At 42.0% G+C, this 13,483-nt stretch overlaps 1 protein-coding gene across 2 annotated transcripts in view; it reads left to right on the forward strand.

Moving 5' to 3' along the window:
• Window positions 1-13,483, forward strand: part of LOC102784913 (activin receptor type-2A) — an 81,966-nt gene that overhangs the window by 37,037 nt on the left and 31,446 nt on the right. For both annotated transcript variants that reach the window (XM_006792846.3, XM_006792847.3), the window contains exons 3-4: window positions 476-609; window positions 10,606-10,760. In XM_006792846.3, the coding sequence (XP_006792909.1) occupies window positions 476-609; window positions 10,606-10,760 (289 nt within the window). The remainder of the gene's footprint in view (window positions 1-475; window positions 610-10,605; window positions 10,761-13,483) is intronic.

Consider the following 13,483-nt stretch of genomic DNA (forward strand, 5'->3'; position numbering starts at 1 on the left):
CACCCTGGCCGCGGATACCGGTTTGAGCCAGTTCTGTTTTCCTTTTTGATTCCCGAACGATAAAGTTGTTGTCGGATGTGTAGCCCGCACAGTTCGGGGTACCTCTGCTCAGACGGCGCCGCCTCACCTCCCTGGAGAGTCCAGAGCAAATCGAGGGCGGCTGCCACTTCCTTTGGCTTTTATCTGATGGCTGCGTGAGTGTGAGAAGAGAGAGCGAGCGCGATTGTCGGCGTCCATGTGTGCGTCTGTTCGCATGTGTAGGAGTTATTTTATAAATGTTTTGTTTCATATGCTCTGTTGCAGCAGCGAGGGAATGGAAAGCAGTGTTTGTTTGTTGTGTGTGTTTTCCTTTTTTCTTTTTTTTTTCACGTAACGTCTCCTGGAGTGAGTGCATGTTCAAAATAGCTCCCATGTCCTTTTGCAGTGCATGGAGAGGATTGAGTGTTTCTGATTTCCACCTCTGTGTCCTCTGCAGTAACGAGTGTGTGGAGAGGAAGGAGAGTCCCGATGTTTTCTTCTGCTGCTGTGAAGGCAACATGTGCAACGAGAGGTTCCTGTACGCCCCTGAAGCACCCCCGCAGAGCGACCCGCACCATTCGACCGCCTACAGTATGTACAGTCCAGCACGCTCACTGAAAATGACAACTTCTCAGCGGGTGCAAACGCTTTCTTTTAGTCAGAGCTGCAGTTTGTTTGCTAGGCTTGAGCTTAATGCTTTAATATATGTTTAATGAGTTCCTGGAAAGTTGTAAATTCATGCTATATGCTATTAATCTTTTCTGAGCTACAGGCACTCGAACTGCACAAGGGTTGGTCCATATTTGACACTGAGCATCAGCCAGAGCTCTTTTCAGTGCTTGTTGCTTTTACTCACTTCACTGAACTTTAGAGGGGAGCATCCAGTTGCTGTGTTTAGTGCATTGTCCTCATCTGCTGGTGTACACTCAGATCTTGCTTTGATCCTGAGATTTTTTTTTTTAGGTTTATGAAAAACGTATTTAGGACTTGATCCCTGCAATAGGTCCAAACTATTATATACAACATGCGCAGGGCTCGCAAAATTTCAAAATCCCTGGTAGCCCTTCGGGCAGGCACTCTTCCATTTTTGGTAGCCCAAAATAAATTTAAGTAGTCCGAATAAAAAAAGAAGAGGACAATTTTTTGATTGACGTTTTGTTTCCTTTACAATATTATACTTTAATGTATAATATTGTAAAGGAAACAAAACATCAATCTAAAAATATTTAAAACACAAATTAGAACAACAAATTACAATCATCAACTCAAATATTTGGTTCTAATTGAACAGAAATTTCTATGAACTTGCAATAACTGTGTAGAACATGAATCAGTGTTCAGTAAGAGGCAAGTGGAACCAAGATCTAGGACATTTGAAGTTTGCAAATACTGCTAAATCTTGCCAATGGTAGTTCACTCTTTGCAACATAGTGCGCTGTTCTAAACAGATTTTTCAGGACTTCTTGTTATGCTTGGTTGATTTTTAGTATGTTTTTTGCAATTGGTGTTTGTTCTGGGAAAGATATTGCAGACTGAGCAATAATGCATTTCTTGCATTTCTCATGGGTTCTGATGGGGTCTTTCTTAAAATGACTGGTCCCAGTAACAAAGGCGCTTGTCAACTCAGAAATTCAGGGAAACTCACAACACACCCGGCAGAACATTATGTTATTTAGCTCGTCATATTCCAGCCACAGAAATTCTTTTGTCCATGAAACCAAAAAAGCTGCGCTTTCCTTTTGCCTCATAGTCTGATTTGTCATAACTTTTTCGTTTTGTGCAATCAACCTCTATCACATGTTTAAGCTTGCTGCAGGAGATTTCACTTGTCATGTGTGATAGTAAGCTAACGATTAATAAGACGATGTCAGAGGAATTGGTGCGCAATTAATCTGTGACTTACCAATCAGTGCTGCCGCTCTCTATACACAGTTAAAGCGATCGCAAAGTGAAAGCAAAAAACAAGCGCAAATTCAAATGCGATTTCAATGTGTCACATATTGACAGTGGCTCACCGATGCTGATGACATAATTACCCAGCTACATTTCAGAAAGAATGCAAAAGCATTGACATATCTTTCCTTCCTCTGACAGCCCGACGGGCAGGGCTGAGATGGATTTTGGTAGCCCGACTGGAAAACTCGCTAGCCCCGGGACGTCGGGCTAGCGATTTTGCGAGCCCTGATGCGGACATCAATACTTCTCATTACTAGTAATGATGTCTTAATATCCATTATCCATATTGCGCTTGAGATGCCTCTTTGGTTCATCAGTCAGGTGCTCTCTGGTAAGGCGCCACTTGACTTTGCTTTTTTGCTTTGAGTGTAGTGATGTGAACACTAAAACACTAAAACAACATAAATAGGGGATGTTCAGTGTTTCTCACACTGTGGGACCAGGAGGAAAATATGGAGTAAAATTAAGTGGAATGGTAGAAATTGGCTGGGTCTTTTTGGAGTGAAAAATCATATTAAGAGTTTTAACTGTCATTTCAATTAAATTCGACTTGGAACTTTTTTTAAAATGTCACTGAATGCGAGGCAGTCACACAGGCGTAGAGATCAGACTGTGACTCCCTGGCAACCTCTGGTCACTGAGGTAAAATGTGTATTCCTCCACCAGTTGCCGAGTGGTTGCTGGAGTTTGTTGGTAATCATTACCATGAAATCGATTGCTTTAGTGAATCATCCTCTTTGCAATCTTTTGCTTCCTTTGGCTAATAGCAGATCGCTATGATCGCCTATAGTTTGCATGAAAGATCGCCAATTTGTCTCCAACTTCTTGCTGAGCAATAATGAAACTTCAAAATAAAAAAGTGCAATGGAAACAGCACACATAAAAGTTGTGCCTTACTACTTATTGTTTCAAATGGTGCAACTTTTACTCTGAGGTCAGAAGATCCCAGCTTCACCACCACTCTGCAAGCAGTTGGCGAGTGTTTGCAGACAAGTCGCCATCTTCTGTGCAAACAACAGGTGACCACCTGCTGCAATCGCAAGGTGGTTAGTGGAGCAGCACCAAGACCAAGTAAAATTGTGTCTGAAAGATGCTGCATAAATAAACTTGGAGAAAAAACAAGGGACCAAATGGCGACAAGCAGACTCCAGCAAACAACTCACCAATTTGTCAGGGAATCTCTAGCAAATGGTTGTTACTGGGGATCATTGACTGGTCTCATAGTCGAGCACAAACATACGAGCGTACTGAGTAATTTGTTATTTTTTTAGCAACCTGTGGTAGTGGTCACCAGCTGATCTCTACGTCTGAGTCAGTGGAGCATTGGAAACACTCAGGCCAACCAAAACCTTACAATAGCCCTGTTAGTGTGTTTCTCCATTCTTTATGTATAATATTTGACTATATTAGAAATGTCTTTTGCCCCAGAAGGAATTTTGGCTAGAGAATGAACCTGGTATCAAAATGTAGATAAGAAAAGGAGTCCTTTCATATACTGTAACTTGTTTTGAGCAGCCACCTGTCTCCCATGGTGATATTTGACCCTTTGAAGTTCACCCAAAATACACTTTTTGAAGTTTTCTCCAGTGAAAAATCAGAAAACAGATCAAACATCCAGGATACCAGTCCTTTTTTCTGTTCTCTCCATGTCACAGATATTATATCAGTGCAGTTTTGCTATCAAAGCTGTGAATATATTCCGTTATATCAACTAATCAGCTAATCTCTGATAGAATACCCCTAAGTGTTTCGAGGGCCTATGAATTTATAAGTAGTCATACTATTGAGGTAAAATATTTCGTGAAAAAGATTAAAGTTATAATACACACATATTAACTGATTGTGAGGTGCTCACGGCTTGGTTTGATTGGTTTTATATTAAAATCCCAACTTATCAACTTCGTACCTCAGTACTTGTTTGGGAGGTTATTTCTAAAGTTATTCCTATCAACTTTGTTTCTATAGAATGGCTCATAAATAAAAAATATACCTTAAGCAAACAATAAGAAGCACATACAAGTTATTTCTACCGTCTGAGGACATCCGGGCTTTTATTTTGAAAGCCTGACCTTGCACAAAGGGTGTGATGTAAGAAATTATGGAGGGCTACCATCAACTGAGCTTCCTTCCAGGTGTTCAGGGCTGGAATGATGATTAAAAAGTGAATACAGGTTTGAGGGAGGCATGTCTGGGCTTTGTGTGGTGCTCACCTGCACTAAATGAAGCATCAGGAAAAATATTTAAGTGAATATGTGAATCATTTATTTGTAATGAAGTGGAAATATTGCAAAAGATTTCACATCAGTATGTATTCATGGTTCTGAATATCCACTGAGCTTAGTAACTGATATATTATAGAACAATATAAGATCAATGCATCCCTAAGAACATGATTCAGACTCCTTTTTATAGGAATGGAAATGAGACATTAAACTAGCTTACATGTAAAGTCCAGACAGCCTCATAATGTGGGTTAAATGGTGAATGTAAATGCAGCAATGCTGATGATATCAGCGTTAAGTGTAGTGGCTCTGCACAGTAATGAATGTGGAAAAAAAAAATTGAGCGAAGCATGAGATCGAGTAGGATATGAAGACTGACCACAGCTGGGCCAGATCTGCTGACCTTTTAACTCGGCTTTAGTCTGCTTTCATTTGCTGCTGCCACGACCCCTGCAAGCTACTTGGCAAACCCACCTCTGCCCATCTCCACCTTTCATGCTGTATTCAGCTAAAATCATTCCAAATCTGTCAACTGTCCTGTGAGGGAGTCGCGCTGCCGATCTTAGTGGAACTATGCACCAATTGCCATTTTCTTCTTGATAATGACACTCTGAATTAACTGAACATCGGGGCTGCTACGATTCGTTGCCATAATCGATGAAACGGATAATAAAAACTTGTCGATGCAGAATGTTTATTGACAACACGTCGTATTCTAAAACCACATAAGTGTGTTTTATAACCAAAATAAAATTCAAACAGCCCTCCTCCCCACCTCTGCTGCTGCACTTATATTTCCATCAGGTATGCTAAAGCACAGGCCGAACTACCTGCAGCATGTGTCCAAAAGTGTCCTCAGACGTCACCAAGCCCCGGGCAGACAACCCACTCATTTTTATTTCACAGGAAAAACATCTTTCTTTCTTCTTAATGTTTTTTTTTGTAAACTTCCATTGGGTTCTCCGCCTACTGATACCAGCCTGACCCTCACCTTTAAGGCCAGCAGCCTTGTGAGTAATAAAGCTCATCCTTTGGGGTCAAGGCCGGGTCACAACTAAATCCAAATAATCTATTAGTAGAGAGGCTGGCAGACAAAACGGCTACAGATGGAAATCAGAACAGAAATTTGTACGTTTTCCTGTCATTCTTGGTCATTTTGTCAACAAACATGTCTAACGTGAGTAAATTCAACCCTGCTTCAATAATAAAATGAATGGAAATGATTTGAGACCTCAGACATCTTTAATTTAAGACTGCCAGCAAATTAATCAAACTTTATTTGTATAGCATCTTTCATGCAGGTTAGTTAAGTTCACAGTCCTTCACTGTAAAGCAGGAAATTAGACAAAACTGGGGGTTATGTGCTATTATGGGTAATTTAATATAAGTTAAAGAGACAAGCGATCAAAGGAATAAATTAATCAATTAGGAGTACAGTATTTATTTATTTATTTACAGTATATAAATAAAATGAATGAAAAGGATGTACTTATCCCTGAATTTGGTATAACATGAGGTTAAAGCACATTCAGGTACCGGTGATTAATGCTTCACCAACCACTGATGGTTCTGGTGTCCTTGCGCTCATCAGTTTGCAGCTGAAGTGTCTGGCAGGCCCGTCTGTCTCTCCCTTTAAATCTGACTTTGTGAAACCTGCAGACTTCCTGTAGAGGAACAACTTTCCACAACCTCCCGACAAACACCCTCAGGGTCCCACAATGCAGCTGGTGCAGTCCTGTCGGCACCTACCCCCTCCCTCACGCCTTTCTTCACTTCCCTGCTCTCAGAGGGCGGCAGCGGCGGGTCGGCGTCCGAGCGTCGACGTTTTGACAGCGCTGCCGAATCAGACGGCCGCTTTGTGACGGGAGGACAGGCTGAGCGAGCAGGCATCACCCTGCGCCTCCTGCAGGGGTCGGGCACAGTTCAGAGCTGTTATTTTTGGCAGGCGGATTACGTTATGTCACGAGATGGATTTGCTAATCCTGCTGTGCGTGCGTGTGTGTGTTTGTGTGCGTTTATGTGCGCCGATATGATCTCTAAGCACGGTGGCTGTAAGCAGGGTTAGAGCTGCATTTAGAGATGGAGGCCCAGCGTGAGGCCAGCTAGGAAGGCTGTGTACTCTTGTCTTTGTTTGGCTGATCCTGGAGCAGTTTCTTCTGAGAGTTTCAGTCACTGTGGGTTCGTTTCTCTCTGCAATATAAAGTCCTGCACTCTTGTGGAAAGAGAAAAACCAGAGCTTCAAGGGGAAAGAAGTCAGAAATGTCTTTAGCACAATTAAAAATACTGAAATATAAAATATATATTTAATGTATGTGTATACAACAGAAACCGATGATACCAGTGTAGTACAGGAGAAACCTTCACATGTTAAATCATTAAATGTTTAGAACCTCTATAAATCAGCATTCTTCATGCCGCTCTGCAAATTGACTTCATGGAGATATTTTCTGTGTATGATCAGGAAGACTGCCCCACACTCCTTTCTGTGGCCGTTACCACATTTGTAACCAAGAGGATGTTATCGATGTTTTTGTTGTTGTGGCTGGTTTAGGATCCAATAAGCTTAACGTGACTCTGTGCTTTGTGATAGGTGCTTCAATGGAAGGGAGGTCTATCTGAATTGGAGGATCTGATATTATCACCAATCAGAATAAACATAATCTTAGATTAAATACATCATTATGACGATCTCCTGAAGTTCAAACTGAGCATCAGAATGGGGAAGGATGATTTAAGTGACGATGTGCTGTAATGTGGGATATTTTCATGGAACTCTTTGGACCCCTTAGTACCAACAGAGCATCATTTAAACACCACAAACCTACAGTGGGGCAAAAAAGTATTTAGTCAGCCACCGATTGTGCAAGTTCCCCCACTTAAAATGATGACAGAGGTCAGTAATTTGCACCAGAGGTACACTTCAACATGGAGAAATCCATGAATTCACATGGTAGGATTTGTAAAGAATTTATTCGTAAATCAGGGTGGAAAATAAGTATTTGGTCACCTCAAACAAGGAAAATCCCTGGCTCTCACAGACCTGTAACGTCTTCTGTAAGAAGCTTTTCTGTCCCCCACTCGTTACCTGTATGAATGGCACCTGTTTGACCTCATCATCTGTATAAAAGACACCTGTCCACAGCCTCAACCAGTCAGACTCCAAACTCCGCCATGGCCAAGACCAAAGAGCTTTCGAAGGACACCAGGAAAAGAATTGTAGACCTGCACCAGACTGGGAAGAGTGAATCTACAATAGGCAAGCAGCTTGGTGTGAAAAAATCAACTGTGGGAGCAATCATCAGAAAATGGAAGACATACAAGACCACTGATAATCTCCCTCGATCTGGGGCTCCACCCAAGATCTCATCCCGTGGGGTCAAAATGATCATGAGAACGGTGAGCAAAGATCCCAGAACCACACGGGGGGACCTGGTGAATGACCTGCAGAGAGCTGGGACCAAAGTAACAAAGGTCACCATCAGTAACACACTACAACGGCAGGGAATCAAATCCCGCAGTGCCAGACGTGTTCCGCTGCTGAAGCCAGTGCATGTCCAGGCCCGTCTGAAGTTTGCCAGAGAGCACATGGATGATACAGCAGAGGATTGGGAGAATGTCATGTGGTCAGATGAAACCAAAGTAGAACTTTTTGGTATAAACTCAACTCGTCGTGTTTGGAGGAAGAAGAATACTGAGTTGCATCCCAAGAACACCATACCTACTGTGAAGCATGGGGGTGGAAACATCATGCTATGGGGCTGTTTTTCTGCCAAGGGGACAGGACGACTGATCCGTGTTAAGGACAGAATGAATGGGGCCAAGTATCGTGAGATTTTGAGCCAAAACCTCCTTCCATCAGTGAGAACTTTGAAGATGAAACGAGGCTGGGTCTTCCAACATGACAATGATCCAAAACACACCGCCCGGGCAACAAAGGAGTGGCTCCGTAAGAAGCATTTGAAAGTCCTGGAGTGGCCTAGCCAGTCTCCAGACCTCAACCCCATAGAAAATCTGTGGCGGGAGTTGAAAGTCCGTGTTGCTCGGCGACAGCCCCAAAACATCACTGCTCTTGAGAAGATCTGCATGGAGGAATGGGCCAAAATACCAGCTACTGTGTGTGCAAACCTGGTAAAGACCTATAGTAAACGTTTGACCTCTGTTATTGCCAACAAAGGTTATGTTACAAAGTATTGAGTTGTATTTTTGTTATTGACCAAATACTTATTTTCCACCCTGATTTACGAATAAATTCTTTACAAATCCTACCATGTGAATTCATGGATTTTTTTTTCACATTCTGTCTCTCACAGTTGAAGTGTACCTCTGGTGCAAATTACTGACCTCTGTCATCATTTTAAGTGGGGGAACTTGCACAATCGGTGGCTGACTAAATACTTTTTTGCCCCACTGTACCTGAGTGTTGTTTCTGACCATGTCTATCTCTTTATGTCTACCGTCTACCATCTTCTGATGGGTAATACTCCATGTCACAAAGCTCAGATCATGGCCTTGCGTTGGCCGCGGGATGCGTGGGCCATCCTGCTGCAGTGCAAGCTGGTGGGCAAGGCACAGGAAGTTTGTTCCTCAAGGTTTCTTGAACATGACAATGAGTTCACTGTACTCCAACGGCCTCCACAGTCACCAGATCTCAATCCAGTTAGAGCACATTTAAGATGTGGTGGAACAGCAGATTCTTATCGTCCATGTGCAGTCAACAAATCTGCAGCAACTGTCATGCTGTCACATCAAAATCTCTAAACATTGTTTCCAGCTTCTTGTTAAGTATGTGCCATGAAGAATTGAAACAGCATTGAAGGCAAAATTGGGTCAACCTGCAATAAAAAGCCTCAGGTGAGAGTATAATTGTCATTTTTTATTAGGTGGGAGGCAGGCAACATGATGGGGTCTTTAACATCTCATATGATGCTTTTCAAGCGCTGTGAATAGAAGTTAGATGTTATTATCATGAATAAAAAAGGATGCAATGCTTTTATGAGGTGTTTTGGGTGCTTAAATGCTAGAAATGGGTCATTTAAACTTCATTGGTAGGTGGTTGCTAAGCAACATGATGATTTTATAATCTGGTATAGATAAGAACCTTCGGGGGCCTGAGATGTACACGTGTGGCAAGTTTGGTTGCTCAATCCCTGATGGTGTATGAGTTGTGAGAGATTCGGTGTTCTTGCATGTCCACCCTTTGAGGCATATCGAGCACTATCAGTTCCAACAGGTTGCAAATAAGTTGAGCAATTCTGTATTATTTTAACGCTCGGGCACGGTTTATCTTACTGCCAGGAACCTGATGAAGGCCACAAGTCGAGACACGTCAGCGAATCAGTGAAGTTGTTCTTTACACACAAAGTGCTGCTGGTGTTTTAACATATTCAGATCTGTCGTGCTCTCCCTGCACTTTGAAAGTAGGTGAGGTTGTACCAGAAAGCACCACTTTGTCTCTCCTTTAAGTACTCCGGAAATGCAGCTTGTAGACGGAGCCTGTCGTATACAGCGTTAACAGAAACTCACTGATTTTGGAGTTGTACAGGGCACCGCACACCTTAAGTTCATCGCACGTTCAATTCAACAATGACAGAACCCTCAGTTTTGCCCTGTTGTCATTTGTCTGTTTTTTTGTTTTTTTTTAAATTTATTCACGATTGTACTATCCAATTTAAACAACTTAGCAATAGCCAATTTAGCAACTCCTATATTCTTTCTATTTATTTCATATGCTGCTGTGAGAGTTTGGTTGAATAAAAATGCACCGTGGCGATCTATTATCATGGCTCCTCACTTCAGCTGAAGTTTGTTTGTCTAGTCGTTGGTCATTGGTCATTTTTGTAGAACTATTAAAAGAGACGTGTTGAGCAGTGAAGTCTTTCTAATATTTCTGCCTCTGTTACACACTGAAGCCTAATTTAGTTGGCTTTTCCTTACGGGACCCTTGGGTTACGCGTAGTTTAAATCCCACTGGGCATTTTGAACATCTGATGCTTGTTTTTACAGCTTGAAATATTAAAAACAAAACCCCAAAAGGTATTAATCTAGCGAAAGAAAGCATGTCCTTTGCATTCCACCTGCAGATTTGTGCTTCAGAAGGTTGAGTGTCGATATTTCACAGCTTTCGTTACATAGGCAGTATAAAAGCTGGACATAACCACGATGATTTCAGACACTGGTTCAATCACGAAGCTTTAAGATGAGCGTTTTCATTATTATCATCTTGGTGTTGAACATACCGGATAATTCTCCTTTCTAATTCTAATTATGACTATGATTTGTAAAAGTTACCTATATCATTTATTCGCTATGACCTGAAAATGGTGATCGAGTCCATGAGCTCATGAACAATGTGGTTACAAAGCGAGGGAGCTCAGGCTGACTTATATAATGTCTGTTTCTCCCCTCACAGCCACCTCCAACCCGTTCTCCCAGAAGCCCCAGCTCTTCAGTACCCTGCTTTACTCCCTGGTTCCCATCATAGGCCTGGCCGCTGTCGTCCTCTTCTCCTTCTGGATGTGGAGGCACCACAAACTGGCGTACCCAGCTGCCCTCGTCCCCACACATGTAAGTCCCACCAGAGTACAGCCCATCACTGCTTTAATCCCGGTTTGTCTCTCTGTCTTCACATTTGCTCGTCGCTGTCGTCTGATTTCAGAGGTCACCTGTCAGTCACACAGCGTGGCGAGGCTGCGGTGTCCTCTTTCTTCAAAGTTGCTTGCTGATGCAGTTAGTTTCTCTTTCTGTCTGTTCAGCCTCGGTGACCATCAGGTCTGACTTCCATCTGTTAATTGCAAACAAAGGGGAAATGTAAAACCAGTCAGTTCCTGCGTGTCAGAGGATTCGTCCTCTGATACCTGAAAGTTCGGTTAAATTTATTACAAGAGACGTCCGTATGTGCTCTGAGGTTAATATTTATTTCTGACATGACTTCATCAGTTGCTCGCTTTTAAAAAGGTTGTGCATTATTTGAAGTTTGCAGTCAGGCTCAGTGTGCACACTGCCTTCTCTGTTTAACCAACCTTCAGCTTCACCACGGTTCCACTTCCATCAGTGGGCTTCAACAGCCTTGGCCTCTCCTGCCCTGCGCAGCCGAGGGACGGAGCGATGGTCAGCCAGAGCTGACACGCTGTGCTGAGAGTTTACGTCTGGATAATTGCTTTTACAATTTCCTTTTTCAGTCCTGTTTAGAGGGATGAGAGGAGCCCTGGTTCTGTCTTTTTCTTTTTCCTGCGGGTCTCTTTTCAGAGCAAACTCATCTCAGACTCGCTTTTAATTCACCACATGAGGAGTCAGGAGATGAGCCGAACTGTATTGTTGAGAGTGTGTCAGACAGGCTTTTAATCACACACAAGTGCGATTAGTCTGATCAAAAAATACCTGTGCCCTTTTTTGGGGGGTTATTTACAATTAGCCCTGTTCCATATCAGATTATCCCTAGTGAAATTGTCACACTGTAATGTCATTGCTATAGCAATGGTTTACGTTACTTAGTGGACAAAACAATGAAATAAGCCCGGGCATGTCTGAGGAAGAGACTGTGTCACCTTGCGAAGATGATTTAATACCTGGAAACGGAGATACTTCGACAAACTCGATCAACACACATTACTGTGCAAAATATGCACAAAAACGAAAGCAAAACTATTTTTAATTCACTTCAATTTTATTAATGTAGCGTTAAATGACAACAACAGTCACCTCAGGGTTCTTTATATTGTAAGGTAAAGACCTTAAATAATATGTTTCACCACTTGAGTCTATAAAAGACATCATCAAGTACACGGTTGGTGATGTGCGAGCCAAATGTAAACAAATAAGTCCACCGAGCAAGTGACAGGAAGCGGAAAATGGGTTGGTGGAAAGTACTGATGCAGTTATCTGATGGAAAGGCAGGGCTTTAAACAACTCCACTTAGCCAACTGATGTGTCCATGTCCACCCCAGCAATAAGTATCAATAGAAGGCGGGGCGTCCTTAAAAATTAACGGGCTAAAATTTACATTTAAATTTAATCACATTAAATGTTAATTAAACACTTAGTTTGGCTAATGGTAGCTGTGCTAGTTGCTAGCATTAGCGTTTTCTACATCAAAATAAAATAAAACACTAAAATATTTGTTAGCCTGAGAGCTATAAAAGAGGGAAAAAGCTGTTACTGTTATTGTGGATTTTAAAGGCAGTTGAGCCACTACCTCTTGTTATTTGAAACTTCATTTAAGTGTCTTTTTATACCACATTTGCTTATATTTTGTTTTCGCATTTTCTTTTGCTAAGTACCGCTAAGTGTACTGACACAATGTCCCGCACAGTGATTACTCTGTTAAGCTATACGTGGCCGAAGGACAAAGAGCTGGTGACTTGCGGTCACTTTGAAAGGAGCCCGTGTGCATGAGCGCCCTGGTCATTTTCTTTTGTTACTGTCTCATTTAGCAATTAATGAACTGCTGAGTGCTGACCCTCAGACCATCAGTTATTAATGCGAGCAATTCTGCAGTGTGTGAGGGCGGCGGAGGCACAGTTACCATGGATTACTTTGGTGCCGAAGGAATATGAGCAATTAATAACAATAATAACTAACACGGGTGACAAGCTTACGGCCACATAGCGCTCAGCGAGTCTATGATGCTAGCAGATCATACATGTGTGACAGTTTTTGGGCACTTCCCTTTGGAATTCTTTCCTGAAATGCTTTAAAACCACACAAAGGATGAAAGTAGAGGGAAATATTTACCATGCTGAGCATGAAATGAAATCACACCCAACACCATCTCCAGTAAGAGCCCCAGAAAGATATTTTTAAACAAGATGTCTCCAAATCCGACTCATCTAATCCGCTTCGGGTTTTCTTACAGGCTCCCATGGTTCAGTTTTTGGTTTATTTTTATTTTTTATCACTTTATTGTCATTCAGAATGTAAACTAATTAGTGGACATGAGAACAAAATTTTGGTGCATTTATTAACCATTCGGACTGTACAATATAAATTAATCTAAAGGTATAAATCTAGCAGTGTTAACAGTAAGGAAAACTGCACAAGATCTTAGGAACTATATTTCACAGCACTAATAGCAGAATAAAAACCAGTCTACATTCACTATTTCAGGCCTGCAGCTGCACTGCCCTAAATAAACAGTCGTGATGTTAGTTGTATAGTCACTGATATGAATGATGAGCGGAGATTTCAGAGGGTTGCAGGAAGTATACCAGGAGTTTTTCCTGAGGATACGTCAACTTAGCTGATTATATGTGATCCATGTGTCTTCAGACGTCGTCCCGCTGTTTCCTCCT

Source organism: Neolamprologus brichardi, chromosome 23, assembly GCF_056152115.1.
Source record: "Neolamprologus brichardi isolate AB-2024 chromosome 23, ASM5615211v1, whole genome shotgun sequence".
NCBI classification, from domain to species: domain Eukaryota; kingdom Metazoa; phylum Chordata; class Actinopteri; order Cichliformes; family Cichlidae; genus Neolamprologus; species Neolamprologus brichardi.